At 48.5% G+C, this 26,599-nt stretch overlaps 1 protein-coding gene across 8 annotated transcripts in view; it reads left to right on the forward strand.

Moving 5' to 3' along the window:
- The first annotated feature begins 9,408 nt into the window (after positions 1–9,408).
- Positions 9,409–26,599, forward strand: part of MTCL1 (microtubule crosslinking factor 1) — a 122,890-nt gene continuing 105,699 nt past the window's right edge. For 5 of the 8 annotated variants that reach the window (XM_049698260.1, XM_049698261.1, XM_049698266.1 and 2 more), the window contains exons 1-3: positions 9,410–10,786; positions 20,338–20,562; positions 21,627–21,785. In XM_049698260.1, the coding sequence (XP_049554217.1) occupies positions 9,737–10,786; positions 20,338–20,562; positions 21,627–21,785 (1,434 nt within the window). In that variant the 5' untranslated portion in view covers positions 9,410–9,736. Of the gene's footprint in view, positions 10,787–20,337; positions 20,563–21,626; positions 21,786–26,599 lie in introns of all 8 variants that reach the window. The other 3 variants (XM_049698265.1, XM_049698264.1, XM_033439386.2) reach the window with 2 other exon arrangements.

A 26,599-nucleotide genomic window follows, 5' to 3' on the forward strand; every position in this document is an offset into this window, starting at 1 on the left:
CGGACGCGCAGACTCAGCGGCCATGGCTCACGGGCCCAGCTGCTCCGCGGCATGTGGGATCTTCCCGGACCGGGGCACGAACCCGTGTCCCCTGCATCGGCAGGCGGACTCTCAACCACTGTGCCACCAGGGAAGCCCCTCTTTTTCTTTTTTTTAGGCTGCATTGGGTCTTCATTGCTGCACGCAGGCTTTGTCTAGTTGCGGCAAGCATGGGCTACTCTTTGTTGCGGTGCGCAGGCTTCTCATTGTGGTGGCTTCTCTTGTTGCGGAGCACGGGCTGTAGGTGCAAGGGCTCAGTAGTTGTGGGTCGCAGGCTCAGCAGTTGTGGCGCACGGGCTTAGTTGCTCCGCGGCATGTGGGATCTTCCCAGACCAGGGATCGAACCTGTGTCCCCTGCATTGGCAGATGGATTCTTAACCACTGCGCCACCAGGGAAGCCCCAATAAATAATCTTTGAATGAATGAGTACATGAGTGAGTGGATGAACAGGCTGTGGAGATTCTTTAACAGGCTTCTCTCCCAAGTATATTTAAAAGAGATAAACAAAGTGAAAAGAGTTCATGTTCTTAGAGTAAGTGGATGTAAACATGAGTCAGTCTGACCCAATCTGGAGACATTCTTACCTTGAGGAATGGACATTAATCACAGGTGACCGTACAGCCTGAACCAGCTGCCCTGGTCCACTTCAGGCCTGTTGTCTCGTGTAATTACTAACTGTGCCCCCTTTCATTCTCAAATATTCTACGGTCTGGATGATAAATTATACAATCACCCTAATTATGGAAGGGAGGTCTGCTTCAGAATTACAACCAGTGGATACCAGCCCCGGGGTTTCCCAGATAGGAGCTGATGAGCGAGAGGACTGCTATGCTTTCTCTCTGCGCTCAAATTCCTAGATCCTGATATTTAAATATTTAAAGAGGCAAATATGACATGGACTTGTCCTCAGGAATAATACTGAGAATCTCTTAAAAACATGATTAACTCTCAATAGTCTGCCCCAGTACGGTAAGTAGGAATATGTCTAACGTTTGTCATACTTATTCCATCCTATTAACCTTCTAAATGATGCTGTTCTTGTATGAAAATTAGTTCATATTCTTTGAGGATACTTTGTCTGAGAATGAACAGAGGTGACCTACAGTTTCCTATGAATAATCCCATGTTGATAATTAAAATAGCACTGAAAAGTTTACCTCAGTCCTCGGATATGTGAAGCTGGGACATACACTAAAGCTTCAGTTCAACTCTCTAACTTGGTAGATTAGGCCTTGAAGGCCCAGGAAGACTGGGCTCTTTTGTCCAAGGTATCTGAACAAACCACTGTGCCCAGGCATAGAACCCACATCATTCTATCTCCTCGTTCCTAAAATGAGCTTGACGGTAATTTTATGAGAATTAATAATGAAAATGTATTTTATGTGTGATTTTCTTCTGGGGGGGGTGTGCCATGCTATGCAGCTTGGGGGAATCTTAGTTTCCCAACCAGGGACTGAACCTGGGCCTTCGGCAGTGAAAGTGTGGAGTCCTAACCACTGGACCACCAGGGAATTCCCTTGTGTGTGTTGTCTTAAACAGTATCCCATCTTCTGTATTAATCAGGAAATGTATGCCCTAAGTACTTTCTGCTATGCAACCTACAAATGCCTGTTCTATTTCTGCTTTCCATGTGAGCCTACTCTTATTTTGTATGGGAAGATGAGCATTGAAGTTGGGCAGGAACCCCAGAGTCAGCAGGAGGAAGTAGTTATTGGCCTCATATCTCCTTTTCTGTTCTGAAGGGTTGTAAGTCTGTAAGTAGAGAAATAAATAATGGTGAGTTACAATAAAACAAGAAATGCCATGCATTTCAGAACCTGCATGAGGAAATGAGCGATGTTCTAAATTAAAGCGGTGACAACATAACCTGTTAATTTCCCTGAATTTTTTCAGAGTCCACATGCTGCCGATCCGGAAAGATACAGTACTTTGCTGAGTTTTCCTTTTTAAAATTTTATTATTATTATTTTGGCCACGCCGAGGTAGCATGCGGGATCTTAGTTCCCCAACCAGGGATCGAATCCACGTCCCCTGCATTGGGAGTGCGGAGTCTTAACCACTAGACCACCAGGGAAGTCCCGAGTTTTACTTTTTTCAGCAATATGTTTTCCATGCGCATCAAGCTGTGAATCCCACAATCGTTTTTTAAAAATAATTTTACAGATTTTAGCAGTTATGTTGTAAGAGGAAAGAAGTCTGAATTTTTAATTTCAAGTTTAGCAAACATGCAAAAGCTTGCATAATGAAACACTGCTTCTTTTAATGAAAGGACACGTCTTAGAATCTCCAACCTCCTCTTCCTCCCCCCCAGGGGACACTTCTAGATTCAGTTTTCTTCCTGTGGGGGAAGGGATGTCATCCCAACACCCACCACGAGGGGGCACCCTCCACAATAGCTCATCTCTTTCTGGGCAGGAGCCCCGGTTCCCAGCAAGGGCAGCACATCGCCCCACCTTTTCTTACAAATGCCCTTTCCTTTCGTGCAATGAAAATCAGTTAGTGTGTGAACATCTCCCCAAAACATGTATTTTTAAAAAATCAATACAATGCTCTGATAGTAATATAAAAGAGAAATAATAAGAAAGTTATTTATAACAAAATAATATGTTAAATACATAATAATATGTATTTAACATATAAATATATACAAATATATACAATATATACAATGAAGTACTCAGATCTTATACACAGAGACGATTGCAAAAATGCAGACAAATACAGGTGTTATACTGATGACTCAAATATTTTGAGTGGCAGTGCCATCAATGACGAAATGATCAAAGATGAAAAACTTATTGCAGGGCTTCCCAGGTGGCACAGTGGTTGAGAATCCGCCTGCCAATGGAGGGGACCCGGTTTCGAGACCTGGTGTGGGAAGATCTCACATGCCGCGGAGCAACTAAGCCCGTGCGCCACAACTACTGAGCCTGCACTTTAGAGCCCATGAACCACAACTACTGGAGCCTGCGCGCCTAGAGCGCATGCTCCGCAACAAGAGAAGCCACCGCAATGAGATGCCGCGCACCGTAACGGAGAGTAACCCGCGCTCGCCGCAACTAGAGAAAGCCCGCGCAGCAATGAAGACCCAACACAGCCAAAAATAAATTAATTAATTAGATTTAAAAAAAACACAACAACTCATTGCAAATCTCCAAATAAAATGAAGTCCAGTCTTGATTTCTATTGCGGCTGCATGCCTTAAAAAAATCCAGTATATAGTAAAACAAACTAAAAATACTGCCTTATATGTAAAAGTGTTGTGTTTAGGTGTGAAACCGTGCTATAGATTGAATGTTGTGTCCCCCCAAAATTCATGTTAAGTCCTAATGCCCAAGGTGATGGTATTAGGAGGTGGGGCCTTTGGGAAGTGATTAGCTCATGATGGTGGAGGCTGCATGGCTGGGATAAGTGCCCCTATAAAAGAGGCCCCAGAGAGATCCTTTGCCCCTTCTGCCAGCTGAGGACATGAGATGTTGGTCTGTAACCCAGAAGTGGGTGCTCTCCAGAATTTGACCTTGCTGGTGCCTTGAGCTCAGACTTCCAGCCTCCAGAACTGTGAGAAATAAATGTCTGTTTTTATAAGCCACCCGTTCTGTGGGATTCTGTTATAGCAGCCCGACCGGACTAAGATAAACAGTTACGTTCTAGGCTCAGATGATGGTAAGCAAAAAATTTTTTTTTTTTTTTTTACCTTCATGAATGTTTCAGGAGGACATTTGGAAGTTGTGCAGCGTGTGGGGCGATTCTCTGGGGTTATTGCAAAACATCCAGCATCCCTGACTCCCCTCCTAAAATCAGCTAGTGCTCCCCAACCCAGTTTTTGCAACGACAGAAAATACCATAACAAACTTCCCAAATGCTCCAAGAGGGAGCTCCCTCCTCATAAAGAACCACTGCTCACAAGCAAAGAGCCCCCTTGCCACCATCTAGCCCCTTCCTCTGGGTTCTTGGATCAGAGAGACACCACTTAAGACTGGCTCTAGGACAGGCCTGGACTTTGTGACATTGTCTACAGCTGGGGCTTCACTGGCTAAACCTTTATCGTGGTCTCTGCATCTCTTATCCGCCAGAATCTCATACCAAAATTGGAAGGACTCAAACTGAACCAGGAGGAAATGACAAGCCTGTGATGCTTGGAGCTGTGTTTGAAACACTAACTCAGGGCTTCTCGGGTGTGGTCAGAGGGTCATCAGCATCAAACGTACTTGTTAAAAGTTCAGACTGGGGCTTCCCCGGTGGCGCAGTGGTTGAGAATCCGCCTGCCGATGCAGGGGACACGGGTTTGTGCCCCGGTCCAGGAGGATCCCACATGCCGCGGAGCGGCTGGGCCCGTGAGCCATGGCCGCTAAGCCTGCGCGTCCGGAGCCTGTGCTCCGCAACGGGAGAGGCCACAGCAGTGAGAGGCCCGCGTACTGCAAAAGTTCAGATTGGGGCGCCACTCCACACCTTTGAAATCAGAGCTCCAGGGCGTGTGGCCATAGAACCTGCATTTGTAACAAGCTCCCCAGGTGCTTCTGGTGTCCTCAAGATTTTTGAGCCTCTGAAGCCATCATCGTGACCACCACCATGCCATATACAGGGGCCAGTCTGGCCATGTGAAGGGGTCTGTGGGCCCTTGTAGGATTGGCCTGCATCAAGTCCCACGTGGCATTTTGGCAGTAACCCTGCATGGGCAGCTGGGAGGCACCTGCACCCCACGAGGGCCACCTGACTTCCAGCTGTCCCTTTTCAACCCCACCTTTCCTGAGGTGCCAAAAACTAGCCCACTCTGTTAGAAGTCTCTTCTTTCCACTCTTTTCAAAGAGGATGACTTCTTCTGACTTAGACCAGGAATGATTTCACATTCTAAAGTGCCTTTGTGTTAAAATAAGGGAAATAACTGGAAAATAGATAAGTACTGTGGACAAGGTTTTGAGGGTGCAAAAGTTCTGCAAAGAACTCTGTCGTCCAGAGGCAGTCATGTTTTTCCCCCTCTATGAGTCAAACAAGAAAAAAAAAATTCGTTTCGCTTTATATAACTGTACAGACACAGACTAGATTTCTAACTCTCACTCCAAGTTCGCTTTGCTCACATTTTAAAGTATTGGAGATTACGCCACTGGTATTAAATCATAGTGATGATGATGATATTGATGATAATACTTTACCCAAGGCCACACACAGTGCAAGTGACTTAGGCAGGATTTGCCCCAGATCTGCCTGGTGGCAAAATCTCAGCTCTTGTTACTGTAGCACGCTGCTCTTTGACAAGGCTTTTTAGAAAAAAGCCTTTTTAGAAAAAATTTTTTTAGAAAAAAAATTAAATATTTATTTAATCCGAATTTTCTCTTTATTTTTCAATGAATATTTGTAATATATTTTCTTTTCAGTTATACATATTCATATATATTCATTCTTTTTCAGATTCTTTTCCCTTATAGGTTATTACAGAATACTGAGTATATCCCTGTGCTATATAGTAGGTCCTTGTTAGTTATCTATTTTTTTTTTTTTGGTTATCTATTTTATATGTAGTAGTGTCTGTATGTTAACCCCATGCTCCTAATTTATCTCCCCAAACTACTCTTCACACCAGTGCTGCATGCAGGCCCTAGACAGGCACTGCAGTGCAGGGACTGGTTATGGGCTGGGGGGATCAAGGGCCGAACAGGGGCAGTGACGTCACCCACAGATTTGCAGCCCCAGGAAGCCATAACCATCCTTGACTGAGAGGCTTGTGAGGAGATGAAGTTACCGGTAGGAGCAGGTCATCTGGGGAAAGCTGGAACCCCAACAGGCCAGTCTGCAGAGGAGACCCAGCCGCTCAGAAGCCACTTGAGGCACAGAGAGAGGATAAGAAATCCCCTGATTTCTTCCTTGCTGTTACCTTCCAATCTCCTGACCGCACCTCTCAGAGGCCAAACCCAATCAGCAAACCCAGGAGCCCAGCAAGCCCACCTTTGTGGGTTGTTCCCTGGCTACACAGAGCAGGGGGCAGGGTCTGAGGGCAGACAGACCCGAACAGCCACACCCACACTGGATTTTGTTGTTGTTTTCCAGAACAAAGCACTTTAAGGCTCCTTTAAATAGCAAACACCTAATGCCTTAAGACTAAGTTGATTTAACAAGAACAAAACGTTATTTTAAAATCATCTGTGACTTTAAAAACCTATGCAAGCAGGTATCTGGTACACCTGTAACGCACTGACTGCTGGGAACAAAGGAAGCATTCCTGGACACCGCCTTGCCAAGGTCCAATGGAAACAATCGCCAGGCTAATCGTTCAGAGGATGAAGTTTGTTTGACTTACTAGCTGAGGGAAAGGAAGCTGGCGACAAAGAGTATGGTCACCTCGCTGATATTTTTGGAAGACTAGCTTACCGAAACATTTTTGAGCTGGTCTTTTGCATGATTAGATGCGGTGTGAGAGCTGGCAAGCTTGTGCTAAGTGTCCTGGACATAATTCTTGAGAAATGTGAGGGTGTCAGGGACGTCTGTGTCTCTGGAAGAAGGTCGAGGAGAAGGTCCTAGAGTTCCAGGGGGCTGTGCTCTGGGGACTGATGGCGGCCGCTTTCTGATTAATCACTGGGCACCAGGGAGAGTTAGAGCGCCCTCTAGGGAGAGCTGGATGGGCCTGGCGTGGGAGCAGAGCACCTGTCAGCCTTTCTGCACTGTTGTCACCACCTGTGTCCTTTTTCTCCAAATACCCCATGATAGATGGCTGTGGTCTTATTAGCTATTGCGTCAGTGATGACTTTGTCCTGCACTTTCTTTTTTTTTTTTTTTTTTTTTTGCGGTACGCTGGCTTCTCACTGTTGTGGCCTCTCCCGTTGCAGAGCACAGGCTCCAGACGCGCAGGCCCAGCGGCCATGGCTCACGGGCCCAGCCGCTCCGCGGCATGCGGGATCTTCCTGGACCGGGGCACGAACCCGTGTCCCCTGCATCGGCAGGCGGACTCTCAACCACTGCACCACCAGGGAAGCCCTGTCCCGCACTTTTTGAAGGAGGTGGCTAAGTAGGGTGATTTAAGGTTAAGATCACAGACTTTGGAGTCTATGTTTTCCCTTTTTTTTAACATTTTATTTATTTTTTATGTACATATATTTTTACTGAAGTATAGTTGATTTACCATGTTGTGTTAGTTTCAGGTATACAGCACAGTGATTCAGTTATACATATAGATATATTCTTTTTCAGATTCTTTTCCCTTATAGGTTCTATTTTTCCTTTTATCTTCAAAAATCTGTCCCCCTTTCTCTATTCCTACTACCACTGCCCTCATCTGCGCTTTTGGCCGCAGCTGCTAACTGCTCCCTGTCACCTGCCTCCTTCTCCTTGCTGCTGCGGCCAGTGGGATCCTCCTAAGTAGAGATCAGTCATGCTCAGCATCCTCCAAAGGCTCCCCCAGCCTCGAGGATAATGTCCCACCTACCTGGGTACTCACCTACTAGACCAGCCCATCCTTCCGGGGTCAGGGTCCGTGCCGACCCCAGCAACTTGTAAGCACTGCCCGCCTTTGCCTCCCAGCAAAGCCAAGTCTAGACGGCAGGCTGGCCCTTATTCCTCTGAGTATTGCCCACCATCCTGTTACTGAGTCCAAGTTTGTACTGCTCGCTGCACAACCGGCCAATAAATCCAGAGGTGAGCTGTTGGGGCAAGGAGTAGCGACTTTATTCAGAAAGCCAGCAGGCCACAATGCAGGGGACACAGGTTCGAGCCCTGAGCCGGGAAGATCCCACATGCCTCGGAGCAGCTAAGCCCATGCACCACAACTACTGAGCCTGCGCTCTAGAGCCCTCGAGCCACAACTATTGAATCCTGTGCGCCTAGAAACCGTGCTCTGCAACAAGAGAAGGCACCGCAATGAGAAGCCCGTGCACCGCAACGAATAGTAGCCCCTGCGTGCCGCAACTAGAGAAAGCCCACGCACAGCGAAGACCCAACACAGCCCCCCAAAATAAAAATAAATAAATAAATCTTAAAGAAAAAAAAGCCAGCAGGCCAGGAGATGGTGGCCTCATGTCCCAAAGAGCCATCTTCTCCAAGTTACAATTCAGGATTCTTTTATACTGAAAGGGGAAGGAGATAGAGTCGTGTTTCTGGCCAAACTTGGAGGGGAATGTGTTAATTTCTTCCTTCCTGCAGCCATTCACAGGTGGGCCTGGTCAGGAGGTTTCCTGTGAGCTTAACAAAGGTGTTTTAGCTTAAAGCTCATTCCCTGGGAGGTGGGGTTCCCAGAGATGGGCGGGTCATTATGTATAATTTAAGCTTATAGGCAACATCCCTTTAGTGATTAATTTGTAATAGGACACGAAGGTTCTTTTCTATTACGAACCAACACCGGGGACAAAAGCTGCACTCAGTGATATAGGACTGCACTTTACAGCTTACACAGTGTTTTCTCATCCTTGCTGAGTCACGCCCCACACTCAGGTGGAGGTATTTTCTAATTATACAGAGGCTTGAAAAGGTCAGTGAGCCAGGCTAGAATCTCCTGTGGTCGAAGCGGCGCTCAAGCTCCGGGTTCTCCGAGGGGACAGCACGTAGGACTGAACACTGCACAGACTCGGGCATGAGTCCCAGCCAGCGTGCACTGGCTGCGGCACTGACTTCACCTCCCGCACCCATGTCCTCATCCTTCAAGAAGACAGAAGTAATTCGTAGTCGGGTTTGTTATGAGGATGAAATGAAACAATGCCGCTGCCCGAGTTGCAGGAGTGTCTAACAGGGCCTGGCTTGCAGCCGACACTAAATGTGAGTTCCCTTTCTGACGCCAAACTTGGCGAGATGCTTCTCCTACTCCAACAGCGGCTCCTCCTCTGAGCTCCAGAGGCCACTGGGGTGCCAACTCTTGAGCCCCGTGCGCCTCTGGACCCGATAGGTAGCTGCGTCGGGTCCCAGCACTCCTTAAAGGAAGGTGGAGACTTCGGCCCTGAGGGAGAGGACGGTGGGGCGGAACTAAGGGGCCGTGGGAGGCCGGCCTGCATGCGGGGGCCTGTGGGGCGGCGTTGTTCCGCGGAGGGGACGTCGGCGCCCCGGGAGTGCACCCCGCATTGGGGCCCAGGCACCCTCCCGGACCTCCAGGTTGCCGCCACCCCGGGGGGCAGCGCCCGCCCCCCCAGTTCACCTCTGCCCCTTCCCAGCTCCCGTACTGCCTCCCCGGCCTCCAAAAGCACGAGGGTCCCAGGGCGGAGAGGGCCGGGGGCCACAGCCGGCGCGCAGTCCGGGAGCGCAGCCCCGCCCCCATCGCGGCGCCGGCTGGCGGGAGGCGGGACATGCGCACCGGGCGGCGGGCCCGCGCTGGGAGGGGGGCGCGGGCCCGAGCGGGCGGTGCTGCGGAGAGCGGGCTGGGCGGAGAGCGAGGCGCGGGAGCGGGGAGCGCGCCGCCAGCGTCGCTGCCGCTGGACTAGGGCGGGTGTGCGAGCCCGGCGCGCCGCGCGCAGAGGATGCGAGCGGCAGGGAGCCGCCGCGCCGCCGCGCCCGGAGAACGCGAACGCGGGTGACCTCAGCCGGAGGAGAGCCGGGAGACGGAGGCCGCGAGCCCCGCGGGGATCCTCGAGGCCGGGGTGCGGGGGACGGCGGCGGCGCGGGAGTGCGAGGCGCACACCGGGCGGGGCTAGCGGACAGTGATGAGCGGGCGTGCGGGGAGGCTGCACGCCGCCGCCGCCCGGAGCATCCGCCGCCTGAGCTGCTGCTCGCGGCCCGGGCCCCGGCCATGGAGACGCTGAATGGCCCCGCGGCCGGCGGCGCCCCGGATGCGAAGCCGCAGCCGCCCGGCCAGCACCACCGCCACCACTATCTCCACCCGCTGGCCGAGCGAAGGCGGCTGCACCGCGCGCCCTCGCCCGCCAGGCCATTTCTCAAGGACCTGCACGGCCGGCCCGCGGCCCCCGGCCCGGCCGCCCCTTCCTCGGGCCGAGCCCCGGCGCCCGCCGCTCCGCGCTCGCCCAGCCTCGCGGGCAAGGCGCCGCCCTCGCCGGGGCCCCCGGCCGCGCCCGGCCGCGTCCCCCGGCGCAGCGGCGGCGCCCCTGGCGCGAAGGACAAGCCGCCGCCGGGCGCCGGGGCCAGAGCAGCGGGCGGCGCCAAGGCCGCTCCGGGCCCCAGGAAGGCGGCGCGCGCGGCGCCCGCCGAGCCGCTGCCCCGGGTCGGGAAGCCGCCGCTCGGGGCCGAGCCGCTGCCCGCCGCTGCCAAGGGCCGCAAAGCCAAACGCGGCTCCGGTGTGGTCCCCGCCCGCGCCTCCGGTCCCCGGGTTCCCATCGTCCCGGTCCCCGCCGTGATCCTCGCCGTGACCCCCGCGGCCGGCTCCCCGGCCCCCGGCTCGCGCATCAGCCACACCGACAGCAGCTCCGATCTCTCCGACTGTCCCTCCGACCCCCTGTCCGACGAGCAGCGCCTGATCCCCGCCGCCAGCAGCGACGCCGAGTCCGGCACGGGCTCCAGCGACCGGGAACCCCTGCGGGGAGCCCCCACGACGAGCCCCGCGGCTTGGGGGGCGCCTACGGGCAGCCCCGAGCCCTTCCCGCTCCTCGCCGCGCCCCCCGCCGCCTGCCTCGGGGGTCGGAGCAGCCCGAGCGGGGTCCCCGCGGGGTCCCCGGGGCCCGGCGTGGCGGAGGATGCCGGGGGGTGCGCTCCGCCAGAGCGAACGGTCCCCGGGAACCCCAAGGAGCACGGCCCGGGCGAGCAGCCCCGGCTGGTACCGGCGGCGGCGGCGGAGGAGCTGCTGCGGGAGATGGAGGAGCTGCGCTCGGAGAACGACTATCTCAAGGTGCGCAGCCCACCCCGCCGCCGGTGGCCTGGAGGCGACCCCACGTCTGGGTGCGGGCTGGAACCCGCGAGCCCCGCCTCCCGGTCCCGAAAGCGCTTTCTCCTGCTGTCGTTCACTTTCCTGCCCCCCGCACACACCGGGCGCTGGGAACTGGAGCCAAAACTTCTGGAAGGAGCAGCAAGACCTGTGGGTCCAGGCTGCTTTCCACCCACTTACCTTGTTTCTAGAAGTCTTGCTGCTTTCCGCGGATGCCTCTGCCCCTTTTGATGCTGCGTTGATTATAGAGTGTCGGCTCTGATCACTTTTTGGATGTGCAGTCGACCCCCAGACCCCTAGCCTGTGGGAGCGGGTTTTCCCCAGCCGAAGGGCTCTGGGCCGGGCTCCGTGGGAGGAGAGGGGGGTTCGGAGGGTGTGGTGGCCCAGGCTGCAGACTCGCCTGCCGCTTCTCCCAGTTACAGAAAGACGGGCGCCCTCCGTGTCTCTCCCGGGGCTCACAGAGCAGACAGAGGGCCTCGGCGTTTTCAGTGATAAACCTGCAGTTCAGGAGTCTCTTGAGTGCGGCCTGAATGGAGGGACCACTGTGTCCTGCTGGCCGGTCCTTTGTAAGCGTCCACCACCTGGGTTTTCCGTGTCAGGAGAGGCCACTTGATGCCCTTCTCACGCCGGGGCACTTTCGAGGGAATCGCAGCCTCTGCGTCCTATCTGAGCACTTGGCGGGGGGGCCCGCTGTAAGAGGCTTCTGGGTCCTGTGAGCTTTGGGGCACAAGTCTGACTCCATCTTTTCCAGGAGGAGGAGGGCTGGCGCTGCAGGAAAGAGGATTTAGGCAGTGTTGGGGGTGGGGTAGGTCACCTGAAAGTAAGGAGGGCTGTCCTGAAAGCAATTGTTTTAATTTATTGTGATACACAGGTTGGTAAATAGCTCCACCGGTGTAAATCTCCTGTTTCTGTTAAGACAGTTAAATATATGTTTGCTCCGAAACCTCCTTTATCAGTGGGTTTTGTGATTCGCCCTGTGTTCTCAGCAAATGCTGACGGTCCCTGATGGAGGCCAAGTGTTGGCTGGTGGGACCAAGGATGTGAGCTTTTAAGGTGCTTGGTGGTGAAGTGTGCAGTTCAAACTGGGATCAGAGCAGTGAACTGCTGAGTATTCCTAAACTCCGGCTGCAGAAGCTGCTCTAACTCACTGAGCCCAGTGGTTATTTTATCCTGTTCAAAGAGGCAGAGGAGGAGAGTGGTGGGGAAAGAGAGCAGATGGAGACTTGGAGTAAGACGTTTCAAATAGTGCATTTTTTTTCTTAATTCATTTATTTATTTATTTTTGGTTGCGTTGGGTCTTCGTTGCTGCGCGGGGGCTTTCTCTAGTTGTGGCGAGCGGGGGCTACTCTTCGTTGTGGTGCTTGGGCTTCTCATTGCAGTGGCTTCTCTTGTTGTGGAGCACGGGCTCTAGGCGCACGGACTCAGTAGTTGTGGTGTGCAGGCTCAGTAGTTCTGGCTCGCGGGCTCTAGAGCGCAGGCTCAGTAGTTGTGCTTCACCGGCTTAGCTGCTCCGCGGCATGTGGGATCTTCCCGGACCAGGGCACAAACCTGTGTCCCCTGCATTGGCAGGCAGATTCTTAACCATTGTGCCTCCAGGGAAGTCCCTGTCACTGACTCTTGTGTAATAGACAACAGTGAAATTCAGAGGTGTGGAAGAGAAAGAGCCACGGTATCATGTGTAACTCTGTTGTGAAATCAGCACTTTTGTAAATTTGCCCTGGAAGTAAGCTCCCTGAGGACAAGAAAGATGATCTTACTGAATTTTGTAGCCTTGGCTCTTAGCCTAATCCCTGACCCACAGCGTTTCTGATTGAATGATGTTTATCCAAATCATGACAGCTAAGTAACAGAAAATTAAGGGTTTTAAAAATTTTTTTTGAAAAGAGGTTTTCTCATTACATCTTTAATCTTAAGGTAGGCAGTCATTTCGGGGTTCATTCCTAGATGACTGGTTATTTGCTTTATTTTTTCATGTTAGATTCTCAATGAAGGAAATAGGTGTCTGACCCTGGCACCTAATCTGATGTATTTGATATTTCAGTGAATCTCACAGAAACATAGGATATCATTGTTATATTTATCATAATCCCAATTTCACAGACAGGGATGCTGAGAGCTGAGAAAACTTAGTGACTTGCCCAAGGTCATCCAGCTAGTAAGTGATGCAGCTTGTATTTTCCCTGCCCCCAGACCTCTGTTCTTTCCCTGCTCCAGGCTGCAACCCTATTTCCATGAAGGCTCCTTTTCTGAGCACACGCTTGCCTTAGAGTTTATTAGCTCAAAATGTTCCCAGCGTTTAGCTTTCCTAGGGGCCCTCTTTTTAGGTGAAAGGGCCACCAAGAACACCTCTCCACTAGCCTGTGGACAAATGGTCCCATAAACCCCACTGACAATGTTTAATTTGTGGGAAATGTCAGTTGCCATTTCCTGTGGAGAAAAGGTCGCAGCCGACCATTTATGATGCCTGAATCCATCTCCCAGCCTTTCCTCTGACAGGAGAGAAGCGGAGATAGAGGAGGTCTGGGGAGGCTAGGAAGTCAGAAGAATGATCACCAACACATGTGTGAGTTACGTGACTGGCTATTCAAAGCTTAAATGACAGTAGTTCAATGTGGGAAAGAAAGACAACAACCCTGCTAGACTTTTCTAAAGGCCAGCGAGCCCACCCACTTGTGCAAAATGGGACTGGGAGCATCAGTGACCTCCTGGGCAATGACGTTTGCTGTAGGCCTGCTTTGCACGTGAGGTTTAGAGTGTGTGCATTATAAGCCCAAACGTCTCTTTTTGTTGCTCTTGTCCTCACTGGTACTTCTTTTGATGGTAGATAAAAGCGAGCCCGTGACCTAATGCTTTCTTAGGGAATGCTGCACAGAACTCTCGCGATTAGAAAGGAGACTCCACCCAGAAATTTTACTTTGATATATTGTGGAGGATGGTGACCACAAGTATTACAAAGCTTTCCTGAGTCAGTTCTGTCACCATTACTGTATAAGACGGTTTCTGAGCTAGAATGACCTAAGAGTAATCCAGGCAGAAAACTAAGGCCTCAAAACTGTAGGAGGATGTGTTGCTGATCAGGAAATTTGAGGGGAATTCTCTTGGTTTTTACCAGCCTGCTGTATTTTCTTAAAAATCAACTGTCAACAGAGAAGTACCCCCTTCTGTTGTGTGGAGCTGTACGGGGCCATCCCTGACCCTGCTTTCCTACTGTCATCACAGAGCAACGTGGTGACTAGGTGAGAAGTACATAATTAATCCAGGTAGCTGGCTTTTTGTCTGAAGGCACAGTCAGAAAAGCACTCTTGGCCCTTGACCACTGATGAATTCACACGTGTTCCGAAGGCTTTAGGAATTAAGGTGCGAGATTGAGTTCAGTTATTGAAAGGCATTTGCTTCCTTCTCAGACCAGACCCAGGCACAGGTTAGTGATGAGGGCGTCCACGAAACCCTGCTGGAGCGTTCCTTGCCCGCCGCCCCTGCGATTTTGCTCGATTGCTCCAAGACAGTCAGACAAGCCTTAGAGCTCATTGTGAACATATTAATTATGTTCTCTGTTCTCACAGGCTTTTCAGGAGGGTTTTAATCGCTTTGAGTTTATTGGCCTATTTTGAAAATGCTTCTCGCGTTACTGGGGATGCTCGCACGACACCATTCCCCCTGCCCTCAAATAGTGTACCCCAAAGTTCCCGTGTCCTGTGGGGCCCGCGAGGTCAGTGGGGGAAGGGCTGCTGAGTTTGCTCTGCCTTTTCAGTTACTTCAGAAGAATTATTTCTGGTTAAAACAAAAGTCAGCGCTAGCTACAGAGCAGGTACTATTGGATTCTTGGAGAGGAGTGATTTCTTAGGGAGACCGCTGGTGAGGCCATTTGGGTTGAGAGGTTGCAGTGCATCAGCGCCGATCCAGCCTCACCATCCTGCGTCTCACTTGGAGTCTTTGGAGTTTCAAGGTCTGAAAGGATTTGGTTGAATCTGCCTGCGCAGAGCCCAGATGCTCAGCCGCCTGGAAAGGGTGGAGGTGGGGTGGACACGGAGGCAGGAATAAACAGTTCTGAGCTTGAAGCGCTGCAGCCCCTCCCTCCGTCCCCGGCCCCTGGCCCTCCTCCCTTCTTCTGGAAGGTTAAAGCAGACAGTATCCCTATTCTTTCCTGACCTTCTGCTTTCCACACCCACTCTTTATTCAGCCTTCAAAGCGGCAGTAATCACCTTAGGTGGCAAGATCATGTAGACCAGGGAACACAGGGCCGTCGCTGCTGGATGAACTGTGCTTGGTAAACAATGGGAGGGTCCCTGAGCCCTCTGAGTCTCAGCTGGGACTCTGCAGAGAACAGTTCCATTGTCCGGGGGGAAGCGAGGTGGATTCATTGTATATTACAACAGAGGATAAGGTCTGTAACTCCCAGAAGAGGGAATTATTGCAACAATAGCCAGCTGTGACTGCTCTCACTGTCTAAGTTGGGTCTATTTAGGGAGGGGTGATTAAAATAGGACTAGTTATTGATTTCAGGTTGTTTAAAGGCGATTAAGATCTGATGAGATTGTCAGTATAATCAAGAGTTTTCACCGCTTTACCGTGTGGATTTGGTTTTTATATTGGTGGATAAAACTATCTGCAAAGAGGTTTTCGTTGAAATTTTAATCTTGGTTTATTCTAGTGCACACGTGGTACCTCATTATTTCTCGAATTTGATATGTGTCAGATAGATGTAAAATAACGTTTGATCGTTATCTGCAGGCAAAGGGGAGTAGTTGGGGAACTTCCCACTACATCAAGATTTCATTTTACATACAAAATTTGAAAAGTATATTTAGTTAAAACTAAATTAGCTTTTCAATGTGGTAATGATCTAACATTTGAGTATCTGACAGACCTGATGTTAATTCAATATAAAACTTGATTAAGGGCAGATTTTTCTTAATATCTGTATTAAAAAACAATGATTTTCCACTTTTACTTACTGTGTGTAAATGTGGTCTGCCAGAAACATTATATGTTCTGCTTGACTTGGTTTATTTTTAAGCATTTAAATGGCAGACATCTTTAAGGTTCCTTAATGTTTTCTAAATTAGAGCATGCTGTCAGAAAATTAATGTCATGTTAGTTTGAAAATCACTCTCATCATGACCCGAATCTGAATAATCAGTTTTGGCTTCTCAAATGTCTGCTGCCAGCTTACGTGGTTCATAATTCGCTTTTCTTAGAACTTCTTTTCATTGAACCTGAAAATTGCTTTTTTCAAGGCTCTATGAAGGCTCTGGCCTCGTCCCATCTCTGCTACAGGCTAGTGTTGGGAAGCATTTAAACTTTTAGAATTTCAGTGTCCTCATTTTAAAAACGGGGGTATTGATACCTTTTCTGCATATTATAATGCTTTCGTGAGGACCAAGTGTGAAAATAAGTATACCTGCACATTGACAATGTCAAGGTCTAAATGTTAGCTTGTTTTCATTGTTTTACACCGACGGTGGACTTTTAAAAATATGATTTAAAGCTTATTGTTTCATTTGTCCTGGTTGTTGCAGATAATTTCTAGCACTTACCGGGAAGAGCTTGTGTATGGAACCAGACAGCCTGGGTTTGTAGCTGGGCTTCCATTTATGAGCTGAGAGGGTTTGGATGTGTTTACCGGCTGGGGTTTTGCCTCCTTGTCTGTCAAATGGGGGTCGTGTGTCCCTGGCAGGGTTATTTTAGGCTTAGTAACGAAGGTAAAGTGCTTAATAAAGGATGCCTTCTGTTCTACAAATTTAGATAAAATGAGGTACAAAAGCAAAGATTCAAATACATACAATTATGGTCTCCCCCTAATTTTCTTTTCAATGCATCTAATGTTAGTGATTATTTATGCCAAAAAATTTTAGCTGTTTACATGTGGCCTACTCGGTGATCTGGAGGTGTGGGTTCGTCTAGCCCCGGAACAGACCTTTTCAGCCTGTAGCGGGGGTGTAGGCGTCCGTAGAACGTAGCCAGCGTTTAACATTGGGCCGATGAGGGCCTCCCCCAACCCCGTGCCACCCCCATTACGAAGTCTGAAAACCAGAGAACATTTTTTTACCTGCAAGTCGTATCATGTCTTTTTATGGTTATGTCACATTTTAAAACTCGTGTTTGAATAATAGATCGTTTCAGGCATTAATGACTTGATAAGCTTTCTAGAAGGAAAAGCAATCGTAAACAGTTCCTTCCATAAATGGAATGCCCAACACCACTGGATATTTGTATGTGTACATACATATAGTGATTATTGCCTGTATTGAACTATTTTTTATTAGTTACCCAGTGTAACAATTAACTTTTAACTGTATTCAGACGTGTGTAGAGATGAGGCTTTTTCTCAAAGTCAGATCAGATTCACAGATGGGATCTGAGTGAAGCTTGACCTTGATTTTGAAGATTCAGGACTAACTCTACTCTTTTTTTTTTTTTTTTTTTTTTTTTTTTTTTTTTTTTTTTGCGGTACGCAGGCCTCTCACGTTGTGGCCTCTCCCGTTGCGGAGCACAGGCTCAGCGGCCATGGCTCACGCGCCCAGCCGCTCCACAGCATGTGGGATCTTCCTGGACTGGGGCACGAACCCGTGTCCCCTGCATCGGCAGGCGGACTCTCAACCGCTGCGCCACCAGGGAAGCCCTAAGTCTTTACTCTTTATGGGAGGATGGCATGCACAGGCCTGTTTTGAAGCTTGCAGCTGGTAGTTGGTCTCCTCCAGCGTGGGTTGGGTCAAGGGCACAGCTTCCATGGCTCAGTGCAGTGATCGGGCATCAGGAACAACCTCTTTGCTGCAGTTTGAAAGGACCTTCCTGAAATAGGTGGGTTCTCCAGGCACCTGAAGAGCCCAGCCTGTTCATTCTCTTCATGGATGTTCCAGTGACCGGCCTCTGTGCTCGGCCCAGTAACTCCCAGTGCCAACAAATTTTCCTACCAGGAACAAGATCGACAGGAAGAGATCTCCACGAAGAAAAAAACAGCAATGAAATTTGCTTTTACATCATAACATTTTCAACGTTAAGATTTAACTTTCTTAAGACACATGACAAGATCTTATATTTTTAATCAGGCTGTCATCACTGGTACAGAAATTCTGTAAGAACACGTAGCGGATGAGAACAAAAACGTTTTTATTCATTTGACTACTAGGAATGTTGGTAAAGCTTTCCCCTTTGACATCCGTTCTCCTTGGTGGTCCGTTGAAACAGGCTCCACTTGGAGTCATGGTCAGCTGAGTAGGTAATGCTCTTGGTCAGGTGGTGTGGACAGAGTGGGAGAACCTACAGACCGGGGCTTGGGGGAATGAGGTGCCGCGTCTGTGCCCTTTCCCATATAGGTGATGGCTGCACACAGGTGGGGTTGGCTGGACAATTGTTTTCACCCCGTTGGCGCTAGTCTGTATTTTTCCACAAAGTTTCCCAATTCGTTTGTTACGCTTCTTGGACCTAATCTTACCCAGGGTAAGATACTCTTGAGGAGATTCCTTTCTAGTCAATTTCTTGTCTACCTGAGGCTCTGGTGTTGGGAAACTCCTGTTCTTTATTGTAAATAAATCCCGGGGTTTAAGAATAAATGCAGGATTAGCAAGGGTGGTCAGACTCCAGGAACAAACTGAATAGGGTGAGAGCTGACAAGTTAGGGTGTCCACGTTTGGGAGAGTGTTTCCCTTGAGCCTCAGTATTAATTGAGCAAAACAAATGGGAATGAGGAATTCTCTGGCGGTCCAGTGGTTAGGACTCCTAACGTCCACTGCCGAGGGACCGGAGAACTAAGATCCCACAAGCTGCGTGGTGTGGCAAAAAAAAAAAAAAAGATGAACAAGTGTACCCTAATCTGGAGGCATTTATGCCATCAATTATCAAACTAATCAAGACAGTTCTAGAATGCTTTTCTTAATCTCCCGCCTTCCAAAAAGCTCCTTGTTGAAGTCTTTATAATAGAATTTATATCTCATCACATGCTGCAGCTGTGTCTATGGGTTTGGGAAGAATTTTCCAGGACCAGACTGCAAGACTGGAACAAAGCCATGTGCGGGGATGTCTGGTTTGGGTCCTGTTTAGGGTTTGGTCTTTCTAGGTGTTGACCAAGGTTCATGGGTAGTCATTCCACAAATATTTATTGAGGGCCTGCCGTGTGGCTCACACTGCCCTGGACACTGGGAGACACCAGGTGTCTGCCCTCCTGGCGCTTACCTTCCTGGGTGGGCGACAGATGATGAACAGGAAGAAACACAGATAACATGAGGCGGCGGGGAGGGGCAGGGCCTGGACTAGAGACTGGGGGTGTGGGGGGTGGCAGGGGGTGGCATTGTGTGCCTTCCAAGTTGTGTGACAGTGTGACTGTGAGCTCCACAGAGAGCTGGGGAGGAAGGGGAGGCCATAACGGGTGAAAGGCCTCCAGCTGCCTGGACCCTGTGGAAGCAACAGGGTGGCAGGGAAGGAGGGGGGATAGCATGCAGGTGCTGGGGAGGACCTGGAAGAACTTTCTCTGTGATGCGGAGCCCCCTGGAGGGCATGAGTAGGGGGAGGAGGTCTGAGTTACTTATGAAAAGGGTAGGTCTGGGTGGAGCCTGAGCTATAGAGGGGAAGCACCCAGGTGACGGATGGGCTTACCTGTGTAAGTCTTACCTGTGGCTCTCTTGAGAGGGATAGAGGCGGGAGAGCCGCAGGTATTTGGACTTTGAGCTGACAGCACTGCATTGGCTGTGGCCTGGCATGCGGCGGGGAGGGAGCCAGGAATAACTCCTGGGTTTCTCCTGTACCCGCGTGTCTTCATGTTGACACCAGAGTGGAGTGGAGATGGGAAATGCAGGGCAGACGAATGGGAAAGAAACAGCGCACGAGGTTTTATCTTTATTTTTTTTAACATCTTTATTGGAGTATAATTGCTTTAGAATGGTGTGTTAGTGTCTGCTGTATAACAAAGTGAATCAGCTATACATATATCCCCATATCTCCTCCCTCTTGCCTCTCCCTCCCAGCCTCCCTATCCCACCCCTCTAGGTGGTCAAAAAGCACTGAGCTGATCTCCCGGTTTTATCTTTAGAATCATGAGTCAAGACAGAATTTTAGGGACATTTGCGGGTATGTTATAATTCCCAGACAATTCAGTTATGACCCCAGTAAAGTCTGTGTTCTTTGCAGGCAGTGTCTGTCTTACTGCCTAGATTGTGTCTTAGAGACGCGGGTTTAGGTCAGCGTTTGGTTTGAATCTAAAGGTTTATCTGCAGAGATGACTTCGTTTATGGTGATGATTATGTAAGGAAAGATTGGGAGCAGGATAAATGCTGAGAGCCTGCAATGCATAATCCTTGCTCGTTTTTGGCTTCTGGATCTATAAGATCTGAACAGACGTCTGGTGATAATTGTCTTGCGTGAGAATTTCCAGAGTCCCTGTGTTGTATCACACAGTTGTGGCCAGAAGCCGACAGGTAACTGTGCAGAAGGTTCACAGTATTGCAAAGCAGGGGTGGATGGACGACTCCATCCTTTCTGATGGACCTGGCTTCTCAATCTCCTCTGTCTGGCTTGTGTAGGATGAGTTGGACGAACTCCGTGCTGAAATGGAAGAGATGAGAGACAGTTACTTAGAGGAAGATGTTTACCAGCTGCAGGAGCTTCGGCGGGAACTGGACCGCGCCAATAAAAACTGCCGAATCCTGCAGTACCGCCTCAGGAAGGCTGAGCAGAAGAGCCTGAAGGTGGCAGAGACCGGGCAGGTGGATGGCGAGCTCATCCGAAGTCTGGAGCAGGACTTAAAGGTGAGGGGCTTCCCTGGTGGCGCAGTGGTTGAGAGTCCGCCTGCCGATGCAGGGGACACGGGTTCGTGCCCCGGTCCAGGAAGATCCCACATGCTGCGGAGCGGCTGGTCCCGTGGGCCATGACCGCTGAGCCTGAGCGTCCGGGAAAAAAAAGTTGGTCATAGCCACTTAAATTTTTTTTTTTTTTGGTTATTTAAGTTTCTAGGATGCAGAAAACCTGAAAGTACCATAACCCAAGTAAGACTTGTAGTGGTGATTTAACTGAAAGAGAAATAGGAACATAACTAATTGTCTAAAGTGTCTTTGAGAATCGTTGGTGGAAGTGGGAATGAGGTGAAGAAATCCCAGACTTTATTCCATTTGTCCTCTCCACCATGGCTTCTCTCCTGCCCCAATTATCAAATCATTTATCTAGAGATGAATTATGTATAATGTCCTCCTTATTAGACGAGTCCTTAGGAAATCTCATTTAGCCTTTCATTATAATAACAGAAAGAATCTTTGTAACTATCAAATTTATAAACCACTAACAAAATGTCATTCAGTGTGATAAAAAGGTGATTTATATTTCTCACAAAAATCTCCTTCTATAAAGTAAAAATGTTTAACTGCCTTTAGCATTCAAATATTTTACCAGAGTAGACAATTTAAAACTTGACTGCATGAAACATCTACTGCATATAGAATTACTTCATTTGTTTTTTTTAAGCAGGTAGGTTTTGTATTATTTTGGGGAACGGAAATGTTTATTTTTTTGATGATGTGATGATTTTTAACTTGTCATTTAAAGCATGTGCTCCTGGGATATTGATATTCTAGAAGGAGCAGGGCCTTGCAAAGTGGCTTTTAATCCAGATGAATGTCATATTTTCCCTTAATGTGGATTTCATGTTTCAAACTAATACCTTCCTCCTTTAAAACTAGGCTTGTTAATATTGCCAGGGTCTTTGCTCTTTGGTGTAATATAATATTCCTTAATGATTCTGCCTCTGAAGTTGTTTGAAGGTACCCTTAACACACAGAAAGCTTCCCATCCTGATGACAGTCTCGGGGGGTTGATGCAGGTGGCCAAAGATGTGTCGGTCAGGTTGCACCATGAACTTGAAACTGTGGAGGAAAAGAGAGCTAAAGCTGAAGATGAGAATGAAACTCTGCGACAGCAGATGATTGAAGTGGAAATATCCAAACAGGCCCTCCAAAACGAGCTGGAGAGACTGAAGGAGGTAAGTCAGACATGGACGGGGGTTTGCCCCTTGGGTTGAATTGTGAGGGACTTGGGACACCAAGTGTCCTATTCTTTCTTACCATGGTCTAAGGCGGGTCGGCCAGCAACGGTTTGTATGGCCTGGGAACTAAGAATGGTTTTTACATTTTTCATAGCATTGTTGGGGGGAAAAAAAGGCACAGAAAATAAACCTAAAAAAGCAAAGATGATGATGTGATGGAGGCTGTCTTGCTTGCAAAGCCTGAAATATTTGCTCTCTGGCCCTTTCCGGAAAAGGCTTGTTGAACCCTGCTCTAAAGCTATTTTTTATAATTTCCATTCCGATGAGCTGGCCGTTAATTCCCTTTATGGGTCCAAGCGAGGTATATTATTACTAGAATACAAAATAAGGCGGTAGCATTTTTCTCGAGAGCCTTCTCTTCCAGTGAGCTGGAAAATATGTTACGCTTGTTCATTACCCTGTGTCAGCATGGGTGTGTGCTGCCTGTGTCTGCTATTCAGCCAATATGATTTATTTATTTATTTAACACCTTTATTGGAGTATAATTGCTTTACAATGTGTTAGTTTCTGCTTTATAACAAAGTAAATCAGCTATACATATACATATATCCCCATATCTCCTCCCTCTTGCATCTCCCTCCCACCCTCCCTATTCCACCCCTTTAGGTGGTCACAAAGCCCCGAGCTGATCTCCCTGTGCTATGAGGCTGCTGCCCACTAGCTATCTGTTTTACATTTGGTAGTGTATATATGTCCATGCCACTCTCTCACTTTGTCACAGCTTACCCTTCCCCCTCCCCATATCCTCAAGTCCAGTTTCTAGTAGGTCTGTGTCTTTATTCCCGTCTTACCCCTAGGTTCTTCATGACATTTTTTTTTCTTAGATTCCATATATGTGTTAGCATACGGTATTTGTTTTTCTCTTTTTGACTTACTTCACTCTGTATGACAGACTCTAGGTCCATCCACCTCACTACAAATAACTCAATTTTGTTTCTTTTTATAGTTGAGTAATATTCCATTGTATATATTGCCACATCTTCTTTATCCATTCATCTGTCGATGGACACTTAGGTTGCTTCCATGTCCTGGCTATTGTAAATAGAGCTGCAGTGAACATTTTGGTACATGACTCTTTGAATTTTGGTTTTCTCAGGGTCTATGCCCAGTAGTGGGATTGCTGGGTCATATGGTAGTTCTACTTTTACTTTTTTAAGGAACCTCCATACTGTTTTCCATAGTGGCTGTATCAGTTTACATTCCCACCAGCAGTGCAAGAGGGTTCCCTTTTTTTTTAAATAAATTTATGTATTTTACTTATTTATTTTTGGCTGTGTTGGGTCTCTGTTGCTGTGCACGGGTTTTCTCTAGTTGTGGTGAGTGGAGGCTACTCTTTGTTGCGGTGCATGGGCTTCTCACTGCAGTGGCCTTTCTTGTTGTGGAGCATGGGCTCTAGGCACGCGGACCTCAGTAGTTGGAGCACGTGGGCTCGGCTGTTGTGGCTCGCGGGCTCTAGAGCGCAGTATCAGTAGTTGTGGCACACGGACTCAGCCACTCTGTGGCATGTGGGATCTTCCCAGACCAGGGCTCAAACCCCTGTCCCCTGCACTGGCAGGCGGACTTCTAACCACTGCGCCACCAGGGAAGCCCGAGGGTTCCCTTTTTTCCACACCCTCTCCAGCATTTATTGTTTGTAGATTTTTTGATGATCGCCATTTTGACTGGTGTGAGGAGATACCTGGTTGTAGTAGTTTTGATTTGCATTTCTCTAATGATTAGTGATGTTGAGCATCCTTTAATGTGTTTGTTGGCAATCTGTGTATCTTCTTTGGAGAAATGTCTATGTAGGTCTTCTGCCCATTTTTGGATTGGGTTGTTTGTTTTTTTTGATACTGAGCTGCATGAGCTGCTTATAAATTTTCGAGATTAATCCTTTGTCAGTTGCTTCATTTGCAAATATTTTCTCCCATTCTGAGGGTTGTCTTTTCGTCTTGTTTATGGTTTCCTTTGCTGTGCAAAAGCTTTGAAGTTTCATTAGGTCCCATTTATTTATTTTTGTTTTTATTTCCATTTCTCTAGGAGGTGGGTCAAAAAGGATCTTGCTGTGATTTATGTCGTAGAGTGTTCTGCCTATGTTTTCCTCTGTTTTATAGTGTCTGGCCTTACAGTTAGGTCTTTAATCCATTTTGAGTTTATTTTTGTACATGGTGTTAGGGAGTGTTCTAATTTCATTCTTTTACATGTATCTGTCCAGTTTTCCCAGCACCACTTATTGAAGAGGCTGTCTTTTCTCCATTGTATATTCTTTCCCCCTTTATCAAAAATAAGGTGACCATATGTGCGTGGGGTTATCTCTGGGCTTTCTATTCTGTTCCATTGATCTTTATTTCTGTTTTTGTGCCAGTACCATACTGTCTGGATTACTGTAGCTTTGTAGTATAGTCTGAAGTCCAGGTGCCTGATTCCTCCAGCTCTGTTTTTCTTAAGATTGCTTTGGCTATTTGGGGTCTTTTGTGTTTCCATACAAATTGTGAAATTTTTTGTTCTAGTTCTGTGAAAATGCCATTGGTAGTTTGATAGGGATTGCATTGAATCTGCAGATTGCCTTGGGTACTATAGTCATTTTCACAATGTTGATTCTTCCAATCCAAGAACATGGTATATCTCTCCATCTGTTTGTATTATCTTTAATTTCTTTCATCAGTGTCATAATTTTCTGCATACAGGTCTTTTGTCTCCTTAGGTAGGTTTATTCCTAGGTATTTTATTCTTTTTGTTGCAGTGGTAAATGGGAGTGTTTCCTTAATTTCTGTTTTGGATTTTTCATCATTAGTGTAGAGGAATGCAAGAGATTTCTGTGCATTAATTTTGTATCCTGCTACTTTACCAGATTCGTTGATTAGCTCTAGTAGTTTTCTGGTAGCATCTTTAGGATTCTCTATGTATAGTATCATGTCATCTGCAAACACTGACAGCTTTACTTCTTCTTTTCTGATTTGGATTCCTTTTATTTCCTTTTCTTCTCTGATTGCTGTGGCTGAAACTTCCAAAACTATGTTGAATAATAGTGGTGAGAGTGGACAACTTTGTCTTGTTCCTGATCTTAGTGGAAATGGTTTCAGTTTTTCACCATTGAGAACAATGTAGCCAATATGATTTAAACACAGATTTCTTTTGAATTTTAAGGAGTGAATGTGTTCTAGCAAAGCAGTCTAGACAATGCATATGTATTTTTTTTCATTTGCTACAGTAATGCAAATCCTGTTTTGTTGTTGACTTCCATGATAAGATTAAAGCTGAATGTTCTCTTGGAAAATATCCTGCCTATTGATGAAGTTAAAAACTGTTGGTGAGGGCTTTAAGATGATGGCTAAAGCCAGTGTGTTACCTGCCAACAGCATCACTTAGTACTTCATGGTTCCTTTGGATTTGTTTCCTGATTCAGCCAGTCCTCGGTCATCCGTCCATCTGCCCTTCCACCCACACTTCGCTCGGGCCCTGACTGGGCCCTGGGGGAAGCGGTTGTGAATATGGCAGCACAGGTGCTGCCCTCAAGCTGTTTACTGATCCGACACCTTATGGATTTGGGTAAATTCTGCGTATGTCGCCACTTCCGTGAAAGTGCTGCATGTTCTATTTCTTCGTCCCTCGTCACTGTCCCCTTTGTGAATACTCTGTGGGCTCTGTCCGGGTCACTGGGGGTGCCTGTAGCAGTGCCTGCCCTTGGGGGACATCGGCGACTCGCCGGGTGAGTGGGGGATGAAAATGAGAGCGTGGAGCCGTGCCGACCATCGCGGCGGAGGAGGGGGAACCTGGGCAGGTTTGTCCCGGCGGGGGGGGGTGACCCTCCTCTGGTTGTGATCTCACCTCTACACTTACGCGTTCTAATAACTTCCCTCTTTCCCCTTTGGTCCGAGTTTGCCAGGAGGCAGGCCGTAATGGTTCCTTTTCTCAAAATTTCCAGTTTGAGCCTGACCTTAAGGGTACGGACAACAACTTTGAAGTATATTTTATAAATTTTATATGCGTGTTTGTTTTTGTATAAATAGGTAAATTATACACACATAAGTAAATACATGTGTTGAAAGCGAGCAGGGATTCTCTTGCACACATTCAAATGGATTTGTGAAGGACCTGGCCTCTGGTCACGAAAAGCTCTTTGGGGTGAGAAATGATCACTGACATTGGAGGCCCAGGCTGGCTGTGAGGAAGGGGTGGGGTGCTGGCCCCTCCCTTTCTTTACAGCTTAAAATTACTCAGAAGGATTGCTCACTTGGGACACAATCATAGTATTTTATCTCCAGAGTCGCAGTCAGACTGGTGGGGCTGCATATTGACACCAAACTTTTCAACGAAGCATGAAACAGAGTCTCAGGAGGGTCGGACGCTGGTGGACCGTTCTGGAAGCAGAGAAGGATGAATCAGCCACACAGGGTTCAGAGGTGGCAGAGGAGATGCTAATCAGAAAATTCGAGCTGGGGTCTCCGTGAATGGGCCCTTTGTAGCAAAGCCAGAACAAACTTTCTCGTGGGTTTCGCTCTAGAGGGAGGATAATGTTTTCTCTGTCCTGAGCCGTACTGGTTATTGTTCGCCTCTGAAGTTTGGTAAGTGGACGATGTGCCACATTCTGAGAAAGGCCAGGGTAGTTTGTGCGTGTGTCTCCACGACAGGCCTGGTTGCAGATGTGTCTGTGCCCCTCGGAGGACAGTCATACGGTGCATCTCTGAGCCCCTCGGCTCTGTCGCCGGGGCTTCTCTCTTCAGCTGCAGACTGTGCTTTCAGCCGCCTGGTGGCCTCCTCCAGGGTGGGTT

The sequence above is a fragment of the Orcinus orca genome, chromosome 15 (genome assembly GCF_937001465.1).
Source record: "Orcinus orca chromosome 15, mOrcOrc1.1, whole genome shotgun sequence".
Classification (NCBI taxonomy): domain Eukaryota; kingdom Metazoa; phylum Chordata; class Mammalia; order Artiodactyla; family Delphinidae; genus Orcinus; species Orcinus orca.